The following is an 18,835-nucleotide window of genomic DNA, read 5'->3' as shown; positions in this document are numbered from 1 at the left end:
GATTTGCCTTAAAACAACGAAGATCTAGTGGTGCCCCAGGCCCCAATGACATACCCAACTCAGTGTTGGTCAAACTGGCTAACCCCCTTCTAGAAAGAATCATTCCAGCTGTCTTTAGTTCCAGACTCCAGGGAAGGAACCATCCTCTGCTCACTTTTCGAAAAAGGCAGTTGTGCGGAACCAACCTGCTATTACCTCTTCGCCTTATTCGATAGAGAAGTCAACGCATACGCAATACTTCTAAAATAAATTAGAAACATGGATCAAGGATCAGCAAATTATTCCATTCTACCAGTCAGGTGTCAGGTCAGGATGAAGCACCAAAGTCAACATAGTGATGGTGTTGCTTTTGGCACAGCAGGGTACCATGAAGAACACCCCCCTTTTTGCATGCTTCATCCACTATTCCTTCATCCACTACTCCGCTGCCCTCAATAAGGTTGACAGTCACGTGCTATAGAAAAAAACTGCGCTCATTGTGAGAGTCTAACTGTCTAATTACAGGCCCTGATGTCCTTATGTCAGTAAATTTTGGCGCAGGTAAAATTTGCTAAAGGACATGGGGTGTCAACAAAAATATTTACAAATATTAAAGAGGATTAAAGTAGGGATGCACCCTGGCCCTGCTCTTTGTAACCTCTACACAGACGATCGATACTGGTGGTGTATTAGGTATGGCTAGACTGTTTCCACCAAGAATACATTAACATCGCATTCAACTTCTGCAATTCGCAAATGGTATTCTCCTACTAGATCAACTCTACATCGGCCTCCAAAGAGCATAATATAAACTGCGCAAATTAAATTTGAAGAATAAGATTACTCTACATGAATCTAACTCAAAGGTAATGATTTTCAGGAAACAAAAAAGTAAAGCCTCAAAAAATGCATGTTGGCTCAGCAATGTTGAGTTGCACTGCTGTGTATAACTACCTTGGTGTCTGCTTTGTGGAGAAATGGTCTCCTAGACTTCAATTAGCAAACTTAAGGTGCAGAGGTGCTGGCCTCACCTTCGGATTGTGCAGAAGTCAAGCCAAACTTTACAGCCTCTCAATCTCTATAATCTTAAAGGTAAGTAGAGCAAAACTCCTTCCTGCCCTGATCTATGGTCATCAAGGGTATCTAGCTCAACTTGTGTCCACGCTCGACCAGGTGCAATGTAATAAATGTAGGAACTTATTTAATCTGCCAATTAGCTCATCGAGGGCACAGCAGCACCTGGAGTTTGGTTTACGAAGGCAAGATTTAGCCTGCAAAGCAGACTTTGTAAAATACTGTCACCTGGTCCCCTGGGCAAAGAAGGGTAGCTTGAAGTACATAATTAGCGTAATTTTGGAAGTTGGAAAAAAAACTGCAACCAGTGGTCCAAACTCTTGAAATTGGCCATATATGGGGATAGAAACTGTCACGATTGACCCTTACATCTGTACTCAATACCCAATTAATGCTCATTAGCTGAGCAGAAGACACCTTGAGGCTCCCCAAGAACAGTGTCATCATTAATCCTGGAATTCTACATATACATATAGCTGTATATGTGTTCGTCTTTTGCCTATGCTTGTAATGGTTTCAATTAATCATAATAAAGTTCCTTACTTACTCTTATGTTATGAGCCTTGAGGTAGCCCAGGAGGGCTACAGGTCCATAAAGCAAAACATGTGTTAGCAGACAATTAGTACATTTTTGCCGGAAAACTCAATAACAAAGAAACAAACATCTGAACGCAATGGGACGGCTTTTGTGGTTGATTATTTGATGTGGACTATTGAATAATAAATGGAAAATAAGTGATACTCCAGCTGTGTCAAACCACCTAAAGTTATTGTTTTAATTAATGTCTGGCTCCTGATTGGATATCATTTGACACTTGGAAATCCTCAATTAGCTTTGCATCTATTGTTAATAACAGAGTCATTTTCAAACAGTGTAACTTGTGAGGTGGGCATTCTAGATCCTCTGGTTGCCCATCTTCTGTTTTCCACAGACAGTCAGGAGTGTTTAGCCTACGGAGAGGTTTTAGGTGGATTTGAATCATGTAGATGTGACCATGAATAACGGACCTGTGGATAATCTGCCACACGATGTCTGTATCAGTGGTACTAGGGTGTGGTGCATTTGTGCATCAATGGCTAGCAAGGTAACATGGGAAGGAACAGCACCCATCTCTGCGAAACTGCTGTCTTCCACAATGCTCAGAAAATTTGCAAATTACGCCATACAATGGCCTCCTTTGTTTTCTATTCAGTGCTGTGGAACAGCTGCAGAAGCAACACGTACAAAAGAGGGCTATATCTGCTTGTAGGCCACAACTCTGTGCCAAAGAGTGCTACAGTGTGTGTCACCCGCTTGTTAAATTAGTGGTGTTGAATAAGCCACTGAAATTATTTTAACGTTCCAATGTTAAATTACTGACGTGTATTTATATAGCTCCTGGTACCATTCTTCTCAAATTAGTGGCACAAAAATTGACAGGTCTTCCTGTTATAAATCTCTGCTCTACTGGATCTTTTTTGATCTGGGGAGCATTAAATGCAGCCTTGGGATTCCAACCCTATCAGCTGCTTATCACACACTGATCTCGACAGTTAGCGCTTAACCCACTGAGCTGTCTTCTCATGCATATTGCACACGTCAAGTCACTTGAGTGTTTTGTATGTACGCTCAGAGGTTCGTGCTGACAGTCATCACCTGCTGCAATGAACTGTGAGAATAAGTTTAATTAAACTGGCACAGATATAGGCATCATCCCTATATAATTAAGCATCTCCATAAATTTTAACTGCCTGACCTGGACGAATGACTGTTGCACGGTAATTCAGCTGTCCTTTGAAAGTCTCAGTTTTAATGGTGTCACCCTAAAATATTTGATTCAGACACATGACTTTATGTCCAAAAATGGCCCATCATCCTTAATATTGACTTTGTGTCCTCCCAGAAGCAGTATGAAATATGCTAAATGAAGAGTGCAGGAGGGTTGGGAGTCTATTGAAAATCTGGCACCTCTCATGTGTTTCGACTGCAGATTCAAGGAGCGTATTTGTAAGACTTCCCGATTGGTGTAATATCTTCATAAGGAGCCTCGAAATATCACTAGAATTAAAATATTTAATACTTTTTTGGCTTAGCATTTTTAAAAGTTTGTCCTGAGATTGTAGACTGCTGTTTCATACGTAGTCCGTATTCGAAAATTAAATTTGTTTTTTGTGTTGCCATAAAATAATCCACTGGTGTCCATGCTCTACAGAATAGAAACTTTCCAAGAGTAACCCACTTTTAATGCGTTATATCTTTCAGGCCATGGCTTTATGCCAGTATCTAGAAGACAAGAGAGAAGAACTTGATTTCAAAGACAAAAAAATACTTGAAATCGGCTCCGGAACAGGTCTTGTATCCATTGTGGCGAGTATGCTAGGTCAGTATGATTAAAATTCTAAATGTAATTTTAATGAATATTACCCAGAGGCACATTGGGAATCATCACGTGGTCTATCATAAAACTCTTGGGGGTATATTGACAAGAAATGACACCAGCGGCAGCGATGCATCAACATTAGTTAAGGTGCACTGGAATTTGTTATGACACCATGGATTTACTGTATTTACAATACGGGGCACCAGGGCGCGAGGACCCAAGATGTGTCAGAAATTCTGACGCATCTGTGGGAACTATGCCATGACCAATCCGCCCCAAAGTGTTGCATCACTGGAGTTGGAATCACAATTGATGCAACTTCAGTGATATGGCAAAATTTAGAGGTGCTGTGTCAGTTTAAATTTCTGCAAGTAGCCAAATGTGTGATGATCACTGTAAAAAACTGTGAAATGTTGGAATATCACCTTCTACAATTCTACATTGATCCTGGATGTAAGAGGTTATGTATGCAGTTCATCTATGTGTGATATTACAGTGGGCGTACTGTACTTATGTGTTCGTAGAGATCTGAGTACAGTGATATAGTGACAGTGTAAAGTAAGTGAATACAAATATATGTTTGAATATGAAGTGGCAATACATGTATTACGTAACTTATGCGTGTACTTACATGTTGTCTGTTGAAGTACGAAGACCTGGACTTGGGGATTGTTTCCTCCTTGGAGAAGTGACAATCCAGTCCTGTCCCTTGCAAAGAGTACACAATGTTTCATAGCCTTGCTGCAGAGGATGATAAAAGCATAGGTGCCATGGACCCCAGTTGATCGAGAGGTCCTACAACATGATTGAACTATGTGTAGACCTGCTACAACTGGTTCTGATAGAACACCCACTCTGCGTACATTAAAATCAGAATGACGCTGAGGGATCCGGTTCTGTTTGTTTTTAATGCAGGGCCAGGAAAACTGACACATTTAGATAGATGCATCACATTGCAAATATGGAGTTAGCACAACGCCACCACGGTGCCCAAAAAAAAAATTATGCAATGGCGGCACAAGCTACATGTAAATATCCCCGCTGGTCTTTATTCAGGAACCACCTCCATACCACCAGCACATCATTTTCTTCTTTCTCCAACTGCGTTACTTAAAAAAAAAAATTATATTTGTATTTTTACTGTTTTTAAGACATTAAATATAACATTTAAAAAGATACCTAGTTTGTTGGCACATGTCAAGGGCCATGATTGAGTCGATGAATTAACCATTGAAAATGTTTGATTCAATAAATCATGCAAGATAGCAACTCTACATCAGACCATTGGAGTAGTATGTCAAAAATAGAGACAAAGTAGTCTCTGTCGCTGACACACTTATGGTATTGCGACTGAGTACCCTCTGTGACAATCACTTAATCAGACCTATACTCCTCCTACAACCCAACGGAGTAAAGGCCATCAGAGGTTTGCCATTCGACCACTCGCTGATTTATAGTGGATGGTCGAATCACTATCACTGTCAGGTAAAACCTCACAGTAAGGGGCAACTGAAACTGCAAAATGACCCCCACTTCGTGGGAGGCAAATCCCATTGTGTGGGGGCATTGGTTTTATGTTCAAAATCAAAACTTCACTTTGGGATTTTGCTTTTGAAACTACAAAAATATACAATGGAATGTATCATCATGTTGATGGAACTGGCTGTAAAGCATTTTATAGATGAACAGGAACTGCCATGATTACGATTTTTGCCAATGCTAAAAGATGTCCGCTAGGCCAGTGGACACCCCTAAATTCAGAGTATGGTTACTCTGTCAGGTTAACTGATTATTTTATTCTGTCACCCTGATGCAGTAGTTACCGTACTTCAAAGTCTAAATCAGCCACCTAATCCACACATCCTTCTCACCAGGAAACCCACTTATTGGGTGGAAGGTGCCCATTTTTGGCAAGATACAGGTTACTCCCAGATGGTGCACATAGGATTTACCTGGGGTTTAAGGATGGTGGCAATCTTTATTCATCACCACCTCCCCTTACAAATAAAAAAAGCAGGATGTTTAGGGTCATTATGAAGGATCTCAATTGGGTGGTTGTCTGTTGCCTACATCGTATGGAAGTCTGGGTGTCACACAGTGAGGCCCCAAGTCTCTTCCTAGATTCTTCAATTCTGTCGGTCTGGCATATGTCTGGCAAGCATTTCACCCAAAAGAACAATGTTTTATATTTTACTCTGGCAACCATAAAATGCTTTCCAGAATAGAGTGTCTGTTGGTGCAGAATGCTGATGTGAAGAAAGTAGTTAATATCCAAATACTGCCCAGGGCCTTATCAGACCACACCCCAAAGGAGCTAGCCATAGAACTGAGAGCTGTGACAAAAAAGTCTAGCTGGCATCTTAATGACTAGTGGCTAACTGACAGAGAATCAAAATCTCACACAGCAGAAGAAAGAGGTACTTTGACTGCGATCAAGACTCAGTAGACTGACCTGGGGTACTCTGGGTGAATTATAAGGCCACAATGAGAGGCAAACGTTTTAGCTATACAATGTAAAGAAACTGAAACCACCAAGACGTGGCTCACCTGGAGGCACATCTTGTGTCTTGGGGAACCGAATATGTTGAGACACCAAAATTGGCTGTAATGGCCAATATCCGGCACACTCAGACTGTACTCCACCAAATCCACATCAAAGATGCTCATGCGATATGGCTTGCAACCCAGAGCCATATATGTCAATGGACAATAAAGCCAGCAGAATGCTTTACTGGCTGTTCCATAATGCTGAACATTGCAGTCACCTTGGATAAGTGACTGACCAACAGGGTATAATAGCTACTGATACCAATGACATTGCATGTAAATTTGCATCAGACTATAGGGATACATACAAGCAGAAGGAATCTCCCATCCCTGAGGCCCTGATGAGCTTGAATAACCTCTCACTGAAATGTCTTATGTCTGATGACACAAGTTGTTGGAGGCCGGTATTACAAGTAAGGAGGTTGTGGCCTTCTAACTAAAAAAGTGAATTTAATTAAGAGTTTGTTGGAAGAGGCGATGATCACTGGAGAGCTTCCGCTTTGCTTAAGAGTAGCAGAAATTGTGGTGTTTCACAGGCCTGAGAAGCCCTAGAGAGGTGATTCTCTCATCGCCTGATCTGACTCCTAAATATTGAATTAAAGTTCTTGGCAAAAGCCATGGCTCATCAACTGATGAAAGTAATCTGCTCTCTGGTTTACCCTGACTACTCAGGATTCATGCCAGGCAGAGCTACTAGACATAACCCATGGCATCTTTCTGATGCCCTGCCCACAGCGATTTGTCTGAATGCCCATTGATGCTTTTCATAGACGGTGTTCAGAAGGCTTTCAATTCGATGGTTGATTGGATATATTTATTTGCCTTGTTAGAGAAGGTAAACACCGATCCTAAGGTCATCAAGTACATACGTCTGCTATATAATAAATTGTCCCGACAGGTGAGGTCAGGAGGAGTAATATAAAATTATTTCCCTATACAATGGGATAAATGACAGAGGTGTCCTCTCTTCCATCTGTTGTTCACCATTACAATTAAAGCATTAGCAGAATGGGTGAAAAAAATGGTCTCCTGGGGGGACTTTGAATGGGCCTAGATATTGAATGAAGAATAACCTTATAGACCAATGATGTAATGGTGTTTCTGCGAAACCTTGAGGAGTCCGACCCCTGGGTCCTTCAAATCTTTCACATACTTGGTGAAGCTTCTCGACTCAGATGTAACAGAGCTATATCTGTAGCTCTCATGGCTAGAGATTAGCCACATGATCGCTTTTGGGCACACAGTTTCACAACCTGCACTAAAAGATTAAAACATTTGGGAGTATACATGAAGACAGGCAGGGCACTCACTGCAGAGAATGACATATAACTTAAAATTGACAATTTATGTAACAATTTAATATTCTGTTTCCCTCTGCTGTTATCTACACTGGGTCGTTTAGCTATCTTTAAGATGTTAGCCTTGCCAAAATCACTCTAATCAGTAGTAAAACTACACTTTTTCAATACTGCACACAATGTGGAGTATAATTATAGGCTCCTATGGACCTTCCTTTTGGATCAAGACTCACCCAGAATTGATCTATCCAAGTGCTCTAAATCTCAGTATGATGAAGAAATCACAGACGCAGACATTTCCTTTTATTATATGGCAGCACATCTACTTGCTGTCTATTGTCAAAGTCTTCTTCTTCTTGCTGTAAATGAATTGTATCTTGACACAGGCAGAGAACCTTTCTTTTACAACCAAACTACAGAAAAATCAGACCTTCCACCTTGTAAACAGTTGTAAGCCTCTGCCCCTTTGCCAGCAGCCACTCAAATGGTGTTTAAAATATGGGACAATGCCCTTAAAGATTTGGGTTGGAGTGACAAACTCAAAAGGGCGACTCCACTATGTGTAAGCAACAGACTTAATAAGATTGCACAACTGCTGGGCTTTAAGGGCTTATACACCATTGATATGTCATGCTTGGGAGATGTAATGTTTGCAACACCTAGATGGTCATTTCCTCAGATCTGAATGTGGACTCCATTGGAGCCAATTGTTTTGCTTCCACTATTTGGTGCATGCTTTAACCCCATACATAACTGGCCTGGAAGAGCATCCTGAACAGCCCATTTGAGGCAAAACCCTTTGATGGGGGACTTAAAAACTAAAAAATATCCCAGGTGTACAGATCGTTAAGGATTTACCACTCTTGATACTTTTGAGCAACTAAGGTTGGCCTGGGAAGGTGATTTGTGTGAATTATCACGTATTGAGTGGCAGGAATCAATAATCGTCCTTTGGGAGACAACCATTGCCACACAATTTGTACTTATACAGAATGGGCTTAATCACAAACCCAACATGATTGTGGGTCAATATCTAGATATGGGACTTTATACCCACTGTTTGGCACTTCCCCAAGGACAGATCCTTTTAAAGGGGAGTTTTAAATATATAGAGCATGGTAGTCAGATGGAATCTGCCATACGAACATAAGTTCAATCTGTTATACATAAACACTAACTCGGTCTCTAACAAGTACAAACACACCTTGATTTGACTGGCCCTAGTGACAGCCATGCATAATGTCACCAGGTGGCAGATGGCTGAGCCCCCCGCCTGGAGTATGGATCATTGCATGACACTAGAGTTGCTGGTTTAGCAGACTAGGGTGTTTCTACATAAACATTCCAAAATATAGGGGAACTGGTGCCAATATAGGGAAGATACTGCTGGACATTTGTTCAAGCCAAAGTCAGTTTGCAGCTGATCACATGACTTTTGCAAATAGGTGTGGAAGGAGCAAATGGGGGCGATTGAGCCTTCCATCAATGTCTAATGTTTTAAAGCTTTTGGGCCTGATTTAGATATTGGCGGACAAGGTCCTGCATCACAAAGGTGACGGATATCCCATCTGCCAAAATCTAAATCCCACTATATCCTATGGGATTTAGATTTTGGTGGACTGGATGTCTGTCACCATTGTGACAGAGTAACACACCTGCCAATATCTAAATGAGGCCTTTTGTCTGGTATTGATTCATCATAGTGCTTGCCACCTTTTATTGTCTGTTTCCTAAAAATCTTGAATGAAATGTATATATATGTATATATATATATATATATATATATATATATACTTTTGTGTGTGTGGGGGGCTTAACTCAGAGATCTAGCACTGTCTCTCCTCATGCTTTTGGCTATGTTGTGTAGCATTCCACTTTTCAGGATGTTCTTCTATTGAAATGCATGAGGGACTATTTTACATGTGAAAACTTCACTCAATCATCACGCTGTTTCTCACATTAATTTTAGCTTCTATATGGATTCCATACAGCGAGTAATTTTTGTTCTACCTTTCTCCAGTATTGGCAAAGCCAACGGGGCAGGATGCAGTGCATGGAAAGTGTAGACAGCATTTGTGAATGTGTGTGAATTGGCACATTGAAGCCAGCCGGATCTTATCTCTGCCTTGGGGGCAGGTGATAAGAAAGAGAAAGCAAGAAGCCACAGAGTGCAGATCATTGCCTGCCTCAGGGACCCCATCCCATGGGGTAGGGACACATGCACTGGATGTGTTGATGCCCCCTGAGCCCATAGATGGGGGAGGGTGTACCCAGACACAGAGAGCTTCTCCCACTGTGGGAGCAATGAAAGGATTTGTTTCTGCTCCAGCAGGAGAAGGGAAACAGGTGTCCGCTCACATGCAGCACAGAAGCTGAACACAGGGAGCCAGCAGGGCAGTGGGGGGCTTTGGGGCCCCTCCTGCCGGCCCTCAATGACTTCAGGCCCCCAATGACTAAATGAGCCATGGGTGTCTCAGGTGAACCTTGAACACCTTTAGAAAAAGAGAAACAATATAAAAAGGAATCCACCAATGCAAGAGAATAGCAGGGGAAGACGTGCTGTTAAAATATTCACTGCTCCTGTCCTGGAGTAACCCATTGTGCTCTGTGAGGACCTTATTTACATATTTTTCTTGCTCTGTGGTGCACCAATCTGAGCAGGGTCATGATCAATGCATTTCGTGAGTGTTGTGGAGGGCTGCATGGAGGGCAGCAGTACCGCCTCCCCCAGAAAAGGTTCAAAAGAATTAACCCTATGTCACCTGAGGTCTAAAGAGCATGATCCCATGAAAACCTTTCATTTAGTATGTGTAATCCCAGACCTGGAGCTTTTGCTCTGGAGTGCAGTGGCCCCCAGTTGTTAGTGTTATGGCTTCATTATGTGGCTTAAAGTAGTAGAGGAAAGACTAACACACACATGTGCTGTTGGTTCAAATTACAATGCTTTATTGGTAGTATTATAAGGAGGACTGTCATATTTTCATTGATAATGAATGATTTTCCAGACAATGGCACTTTTATTAAGTCCAACGGCTTTATATTGCTGAAGTGTAACATGGTTATTGTTAAGAACCTGGTGATGCCTTATGAAAGTCAACAGTCCTCCCTTGTTTATATTAATGTTGTGCCCATTTGTCAAAGCAATTAGTCTGCCCTTATATTTATTAATGTGGTGCCCCCTTGACAAAGCCAATAAACCTGCCTTATGTATTGGTATGGTGACCCCCCCTGACTAAACTAGTCAGCTTGATTTATAAAAAATGGCACCCTTTTATAGGGTGATGTTACATGTGGTATAGGCATGAGAGCATTGTTATTATGGGGTTCAGAATCTACTAGGGTTTTATTATGGTATAAGTATGTTACTGAAGGTATTCTCATCTACCTGAATGTGTATATTTGCAATTTAATGTGTGGTATTTAGTAATGTGTGTAATAAATGTAATTTTCCATTCCAAAAGAAAAAACACTGACTGAACAATAATTTATTGAGTGTTGTTATTATGTACCACCATTGGTGATTACTAGCACAGACCACCTCCCCTGAGTAGGCCTTGGACTGTTCTGCTTTGCTAATTTGAGAGAGTCAAGTGCTACAATGGGTTACTTGGTTCCCAGCAATAATACACTTGCAGACCCATTGCTTCTGCAGGACTCACATCCTCAGAACTAATTACCCAATTTCTCACAACTACAATAAACATCAGAATAGGTAATTTTGCAATGGCTTTCCTACAGGCAATGTTGTTGAAAATGTGTTTGCTTTCTTGCGGAAGACAGTCCCACAGTTTTGGCTCTATACAACAGCCTGATTGCCCCATCCCCCTCCTTTCTCGCTTTATTTATTGTGAGGACACTAAATTCTGGTAGTGAGATGGCCGAAAATCCCATCCAGGTTTGCACTATTCAGGTAAGACAGAGCGTTATGATTTCTTTGGGCCAAAAGATTTTTTCTGAGCCTAAGAGAGACACAAAAACTATACACTGGTTAATGGGCAACTAAGGTAGTCGTTTCCAGGTAGTGGATCATGTTAAAATTTCCCCACAATCTTGATACCCTGAAAGTGAGGTTGTGGGCTATTTGCAAGGCTGCAAGTAAGTAGGAAATCTCAACAAGGTTGTACTACAGTAGTGCAGGCTTACGTGGATGTGTGTGACAAGTGATGCATATTCTTTACTTTAGCTACACAGGAGCTGAGAGCACAAGTTTAGACCTGAACTTAGACAACAAAACCACTTGTAATGAGGTGTATGTCACCAAAGTGGAACAAGATATAGTCCTGTGTTGTGCATCGGCAAAATAACTAAGAGCAGTTATGTTTGTGTTCCATGATAATTCAATCTGATCTGCACACCTTTTTTGTCCAATTAAGACACCCTTGTTCAAGGTGTCAGCTACCCAAAAGAATATCAGATCAAGATGTTAAATCTGTTTTGTGAGAGTCTCTCCTATTTAGAACTAGCCTACAAGCCTCCTGGAGTGCCTGGGTGAATAACCTGTTTGGACTGATAAACAATGTCGACCCCTTAAAAAGATCTTAAGAACCTACACCAGTTCATGGATCCCCTTGTGCCTGTGGCAGCCTATGTGACAAAGAAATACATCTGACTCCTCTCCATTCATTGGCAGGACAGTTTAACATGGGCCAAGTCTGTCTCTTTTTCATTAGTGTGCTTTTAACTCAAACAATAGGGATCACCACAACAACAGTGTTAAGTGCCATCCATTTAAAAATATAAAAGCTCTTACATTAATATAAACTTACAAATGGTGCATCTCCACTAGAAAAAAATGAATATGTGGAATTTAAAAAAATGTATTTCTTCCTTTATATCTTTATGGCTCACCATTTAACACAATTGCACAATATGTGACCTTCTTGGAAATCTTTATGCTCCGCAGAATCTCCGCTAGTAGTAACAAGACTGGAGAAATTCCCACTTTTGTATATCCCCACCAACCTCCACAAATAGCAAGGAACTCATGGTTAGATATACTGTGTCAATGTAACTGATTACTGGAGTGGCATTGGCAATAGAATAGCAAGAGTCACACCAGCACTCATCATCATCATTTAACTTTATTTCGATAAGTAAAAAACATACCATAAAAGTACAGTAAAAACATCATAAAGTTTGATTTTTTTTTTTTTAAGATTAATAGAACACTAAAAAATATAAGCACAATAAAAAAAATAAAAAAAACGATAATAGGGAGTAAAAATCCAAACAAAATAATCAAAGTATACGTCTCCTAGATTTAGAATATACCACACAGCAAGGACCCTATTCCCTATGCCCATAAGTGTTCAATAATACAATAGGAGAGTATCTTTATCCTGAGAATTAAATACTAAAATCAGACATCAAAAAGTCAATAAATATACATACATAAATCTAAAAGTTTGTTACCCAGTCTTGTTCTTTAAAATAGCTAATCTAAGGCGCCAGATTGATTCAAGAATTTTTGGCACTGGTAAAACTACCTGGGCAGATGGATCAGATTTTAAAATTCTCTCAAAATGAAGATAGGACCTGGCGCCTATAGATTTGCAGAGCGGGATGATCCAAAAAGCTCTTTGTTTGTGATATGCATGACAGTAAAAAAAGACATGTGAAATAGACTCTTCACGTTGGCAGCCCATCGGACAAAGCTTGGATCTATTAGTAGGACAATGCCATTTGTACGTTAGAGAACACAGAGGGAGGGACCCAATTCTGAATCTGACAAAAGGAGCTTGCGCAAATGGAGATAATGCTATATCCATATAAGGCTCAAATTCGTAGTGGCATTTAATTGATAAATAATTGTCAGACATAGACAGCGGGGCAATCTTAGTAAATTGCACAATCTGAACGTTATGCCAAAAAGCATCCTTCAGTAACTGCACAGCATTTTTGGGAATGGAAAGTGGGTCCAACCAATAGGACCCTAAGCCTAGATGGGATAAGGACTCTTTGACATAGGCACACCATTTCGTTTTACTAATAGTGTTGCAGCCCACCAGTTTGAGAAGCCCACAGCGAAATGGAGAAAGGGCGTCTGTTATCCAAAGCTGGATCCAATATGATAGAAGCCTTAAAGCGGCAATCTGTGAGATAGAAAAAAGATTTAAATCCATACGGATGGGCAGGGATGGAGTACTAGAAGGAACTTTTAATAATGATTTCAAAAATTGATTTTCCGCCCTTGCCAGATCCACCAGGTTGCAATGGCCCCAAAGTTCGGAACTGTATAGGCCCCCCCCCCCCCAGGCTTGAGATTTGTATATTTCGAGGGCAGGGGACATCGCAAATTTGGGAGATCTAGAAGCAAATCTTACGATGCCAACCGCCCTTTGCTTCAAGCACAATAAAGATTTCTGGCGGTGTGCGTGCCAAAAGGGTGAGTCTTCCAATTTAATACCTAAATAGTCAAAAGTGCCCACTCTTTCCAAGGGGGCGACATCTAGGTATACCGGTCTCTTCATTTAACACCTATTGTCCCCAAAGACCATATATTTAGTTTTTACTGAGTTGATTTCCAACCCATGGTCCTTGCTAAATTCCAAAAATCGTGATAGCACTCTGGAGAGGCCCGTGGCAGTTCGCGAGAGTAGCAGGGTGTCGTCTGCAAACAAAAGACAGGGGAACGTCTGGCCACCCAGATTCGGGGCATCACCATGGCAGTCTGAGAGGTATGGGATACAAGCATTAATAAACATTAGGAATAGGGTGGGCGCAAAACGCACCCCTGCCTCACACCTCGCGTTGTGGAAAAAGCTGGGGTCAGGTCGCCAGCCAAACCCCAGCGAACTCTGGCATAGTTATCAGCATAAAGGTCTTTGATAATATTAATCAGAGAACCCGGAACTCCAATATTGCTCAAGACCTCCCAAAGCTTGGCACGCGGAACAAGGTCAAACGCAGATTTCAAATCGACAAAGGCCACGAATAAATGGCCATTGTCTGCATCTACGGTCTTCCACTTGATGGTAGTAAATCGGAAGACCTGATCGATGGTACTGACCTTGTCCCGGAAACCAGCCTGGAGATGGCTTAAAACCTGTTTTTTTGTTATCCAGTATTTTAATCTGGATAACAACTGGAAGGAGAATATCTTATCTCCTTTTTTATGTATAGGGACAATAATAGCCACCTTCCACATATCTGGGTAAGATCGAGTTGTCATAACAATATTCGATAACCTATTGATGTACCGGGTCCAAACAGGTAAGTCTGATTTATACAGGTCCGAAGGAACACTGTCTAGGCCAGGAGCCTTCCCTGTTCTTTGAGCACAGATTGCCAACTCAGTTTCCTTTAAGGTAAAGGGCGACACAGGTGAAAAGCATAATTAAGAATCAGTAGGAGTGTTGTTCAAGTCGGAACAGGACCCATAAAGTTCCCGAAAATGGGAAAGCCAAGATTCTGCATCAATATGACATTCAGGAGTGATTGAAAGGGCGGGGTCTCTACGTGAGACCAAGGTCCAGAAAAGTTTAAGATCACGGACATTAGCCGCCTCCATCAAACCCTCCCACAATTTTTCCTCGTATTTACATTTAGATGACTTACAAATTGAAGCATAGTTCCTTCTCGCATGTATAATAACATCCCGGCTCTTTTGCTTTAGAGCTTTGGACAAAAGGCTCCTGGCCTCCCGACACTCCTTATCAAACCACTTGCGATTAGGCAAGGAAGAATTGTTTTGAGTTAAGGGAGGTTTAGTAAAGAGCTCCTTAAGATCCATAAAAAAAGTCGCTTGAGAGGACATAACTTCTGAGGGAGATAAAACAATAGAGTCATCAAAAAGCTGATGGCTAGAAACTAGATCGCGGAGCTTATCATTGAGAAGGTTAGATTTAAAAAACAAAGACCATCTCAGCACGCGCCTATTGCTGGATAATTCCAGCCGGTCGTTGGGAGCATCCAAAACGTGAGATGGAGTGTGCCCTAAAAAAAGAGTTGCATTATATTCAATTTGTAAGGGGGCATGATCACTAATGCGTCGAGAACCCACCTCTACATTGACTATAAAATGCCAGACTTGCAGATCAAAAATAACATAGTCCAGAGTGCTACTATAGTGGCCTCTGTAGAAGGTGGGTCTAAAATTCGGCCATTTCCAAAACGAAGGCCATAAGTTACTACAAGGTCTATTATCTGCATAACCCTAGGGGAAGGAGTACATGACACTGGTTGGATTAAAAACGGGGGGAGATTCCATGCTTCATCTTCGGCCTGGATAGGCTCAGCAAAGGCTGAATCGAATTCAATTTGGGCATTGAGATCACCTGCAATAATAACACAGTATTTAAAATAAAGGTCAGATAAAAGTTTATACAACAGATGAATGGTGCCAGAGTGGTGGTTAGAGGGGCCTGGCCTATTATAAATATTAATACATAGCACCGTAATACCTGTGATAGGCCATATTACTATTGCAAGAATATCGCAAGAGTCAACAGTGATTTCCTTTACCCTACCCACCTTAGTCAGCTTAACCCAAGTGCATAGACCCCCGCTCGCCCTTCCCCTAGAGGACTGAATCGCCTTTTTAGTAAAACAACAATAGCCTTGCCTGAACACACAATACATCGACCAAGTTTCCTGAAACATACATATGGAGAAAGTTTCAACATAAGCCCCCCAGTCCGGATCATATAATTTGCTCTTGATGCCAGCCACATTCCAGGACAATATTTTCCTTGTTGTAATGCTACAAACTGTCCTGCAAGAGTCGGCATCAGGAGCTGAATTTGAAATCCCGTTAGTAATGCAGGGTAGAGCCCTCGTAGTGTTGGCATCCAAACCAAATAAAGATCTTTGGGGTAACGCTGCCCGGGCGTGTGGAACGTTGTATTTGCAAGAATTAGGATGGTGTAGTCAATCCACATCTGATGTGTCCCCTGAGATGGCAGGGTCTCGTGTGAAAGTACCTTTGTTATAAACCAGAGCAGCCCCGTCGCCAAGAAAAGGCAACGAGCCAGGGGAGACAATTGAAACAGAAGCATTTCGAGGAATTGGGTTGACTCTAGATGGACGAAAGGACATAATCTCGTGGCCCATAGCAGGCAAGCTTTCTCTAAAAAAATATGTCAGAGTTAAATTGCGAGCTTCCATCTGCAAAATCCCCTTAACTAAAGCGGGGCTGGCGAGATTAAGTTTAATAGTGTCCCGCCCACCAGGGCCTCGCACACGAGAAGCAAAGACAATATCGGCGTGGATGATAGAACCACAACCCCAAGTGTGGCGAATCCAATACGACACCTTGTTAATAAGAGAAGAAGTATCTTCCCTCGTGTGAAGTGAAAGTCGAGGGACATTGCACATGTCAATGCAATTTCGGTTGGGTACACGAATAGAATGGGTCACAGATTGACCCGAATTTAAAAAAAGAGAAGGTGAATTCGCTTGAGCTGAAGTCAAATGATTTCCATGTTGATATCTATGACTAGAGCCTTTGACTGATTCTCTTGGCAATGGGGAGTCTACTGGTGAAGCAACAGGGACCAATGGCCGAGAAACTTGTGCTATGACTGGATTCGGAATGCACTGAGGAGTTAGGTCAGATTTTTTGAGAAGTTTAAGGACCTCAAATAAAAGACTCTTCAATTCACCAGCACTCCCTAATATGCCTAATTTGATAAGAATGTGAAGTTAATTATTGATTTTACCCAATAGCAGTATATTTTTTCACACTTTTCATACAGTTTCATTATGGTCATAGACACTAGGATAGCAGGTCTTCTCAGGTCTGTAAGCGCAAATATCATATGATGCCCCCAGATCAAAGGACAAGTGATTTCAGGACTGTGACTCCCATGATTTTAGTGAACAGACTTGAGTGCTGTTGCCACTGTTCATACAAGAAATTAACCAAACAAATTAATGCTAACATTGTATGTTACCTTTTGATCATAGAAAAAAACACATCATCAATTTGTCTGGAGAAAGGAGTGTCAAATATTCTGGTAAGGTTCCTGTAGAACGAAACTTGTAAATAGAGACTAGATAGGACATCAGAGATTTTACAATATATATTTTTTTTAAATCCCGATCAGGGGTGTGGAATTTAATAAAATATCTACATGTCCATGGGACAGGCTGCTTCTTAAATCTACTTGTCATGTACAAATATGTACTTGTCTCTTTAGTTCCTTGTAGTGCGGTGACAAATTATGGCAGCAATGTCATTATGTAAGAGCTCTGATGACAGCCCTTCTGAGTAAGCCAGAGCTAATACCAAAGTAGGGCTTGAATACTAGTATTTTCAAAGCCTACTATAGCAATCTCCTTATTTTGCCACCTTTTTGCAGATATACATACTGGTGCTTGAGGAGGCAATAAGCAACAGTTCCAGCGCTGAAATGCCTTTGAGTCTGTGCAAACCTAATAACTTGCATGTGTCTTAAGGATTTTCACCAGCTCTTCTTTAATCTTTTCCCATACTGAGAAAGGTTGAAAGTTTACTCCTGACAAGGGCACAAGTAGACATTCTTCCATGGTTGGAAAAAAAAATGGTTGGAGGGAAATTGGACTTGTAAACATTCAATAGATTTTCGCATGAACAAGTCTATACATGCATATTTGCTCATGCTAAAATGCAGTTCACAAATATGTTCTAGGAGTACGATTTCCTGACTTGCTTCTGTAAATTCTTGTGAGTTCATGAAAGCCACTAACTCAAAGGCATATACCACAGGTGCACTTTTGTGACTTTCTTTTAAGAATTTGTCACCTAATTAGGTCAGGCGTAAACCAAGACATTTTGCTTTTATTAAAATTTTATTTCTCTATCTATCTACCTATCGGATGGCTTTATTGTGACTGACAACATTCTGCTCTTCCACAAGGAACATATTGGCAAACTAAGTAGCTTTGTTCAGTGCCAGGAACTACTAAAATTTCACAGTAATTTAACAAAATGTTTTTTTCCTACTTGCATTTTTTTCTGAACATTTTATTTTGAAAGCAAATAATCATCAATATTGCTTACAAGCTTATGTAAACATTTGCATCTAATCAGAGAGCATTCTGGGAGCATTATATATAGAACCATGTTGTTAAACTTTTCAAACGTGTTTACACTTTTTTTTTACTGGAACCACTATCAGCAGTGCAGTGTGACCTTACGTTTATTTAGAGTCCTCACCCAAATAATAAAGGCTTTGCATTAGTGAATCATAAACACAAATTTGAAGAGCAATGACATATGGACACAAATATTACCTCAACTGCAGAGAGTTCAATTTCCTCTAAATTTTCAGCCAAAGGGTTTGTGCTGTATGGGGTTGGGCCTACTTGTCCCAAAGACAAAATAAATATGAAAACATGTTGCCCTTGACCCCAAATATTATGTCCTAGGCATTGGGCTATAGGAATTCCACACCCCTGCCCAATAATACACTACTACAGAACCAGATTTTCTTAATGAAAATTAAGTCAGAAGATAATGTAATACACACCTGTTATATACTTTAATAGTTACACAAATAGAAAGCTATATCTAGCTATATTACCTAGTGGCGGTTGCTAGGTAGTTATAGTTAGGACCATGTTTCCATAGAAAAAGCGTTTTTTGACTTGCCTATA

At 40.9% G+C, this 18,835-nt stretch overlaps 1 protein-coding gene across 1 annotated transcript in view; it reads left to right on the top strand.

Annotated features, from left to right (window-relative positions):
* The window catches only part of METTL21C (methyltransferase 21C, AARS1 lysine), a 179,093-nt gene that overhangs the window by 145,792 nt on the left and 14,466 nt on the right, over window positions 1–18,835 (top strand). The window contains exon 3 of the mRNA XM_069203142.1: window positions 3,296–3,413. Within this exon, the coding sequence (XP_069059243.1) occupies window positions 3,296–3,413 (118 nt within the window). The remainder of the gene's footprint in view (window positions 1–3,295; window positions 3,414–18,835) is intronic.

This window comes from Pleurodeles waltl, chromosome 8 (genome assembly GCF_031143425.1).
Source record: "Pleurodeles waltl isolate 20211129_DDA chromosome 8, aPleWal1.hap1.20221129, whole genome shotgun sequence".
NCBI classification, from domain to species: Eukaryota; Metazoa; Chordata; class Amphibia; order Caudata; family Salamandridae; genus Pleurodeles; species Pleurodeles waltl.
The sequence above is the reverse complement of the archived record's forward strand: the minus strand, read 5'-3'. Positions and strand labels throughout refer to the sequence as shown.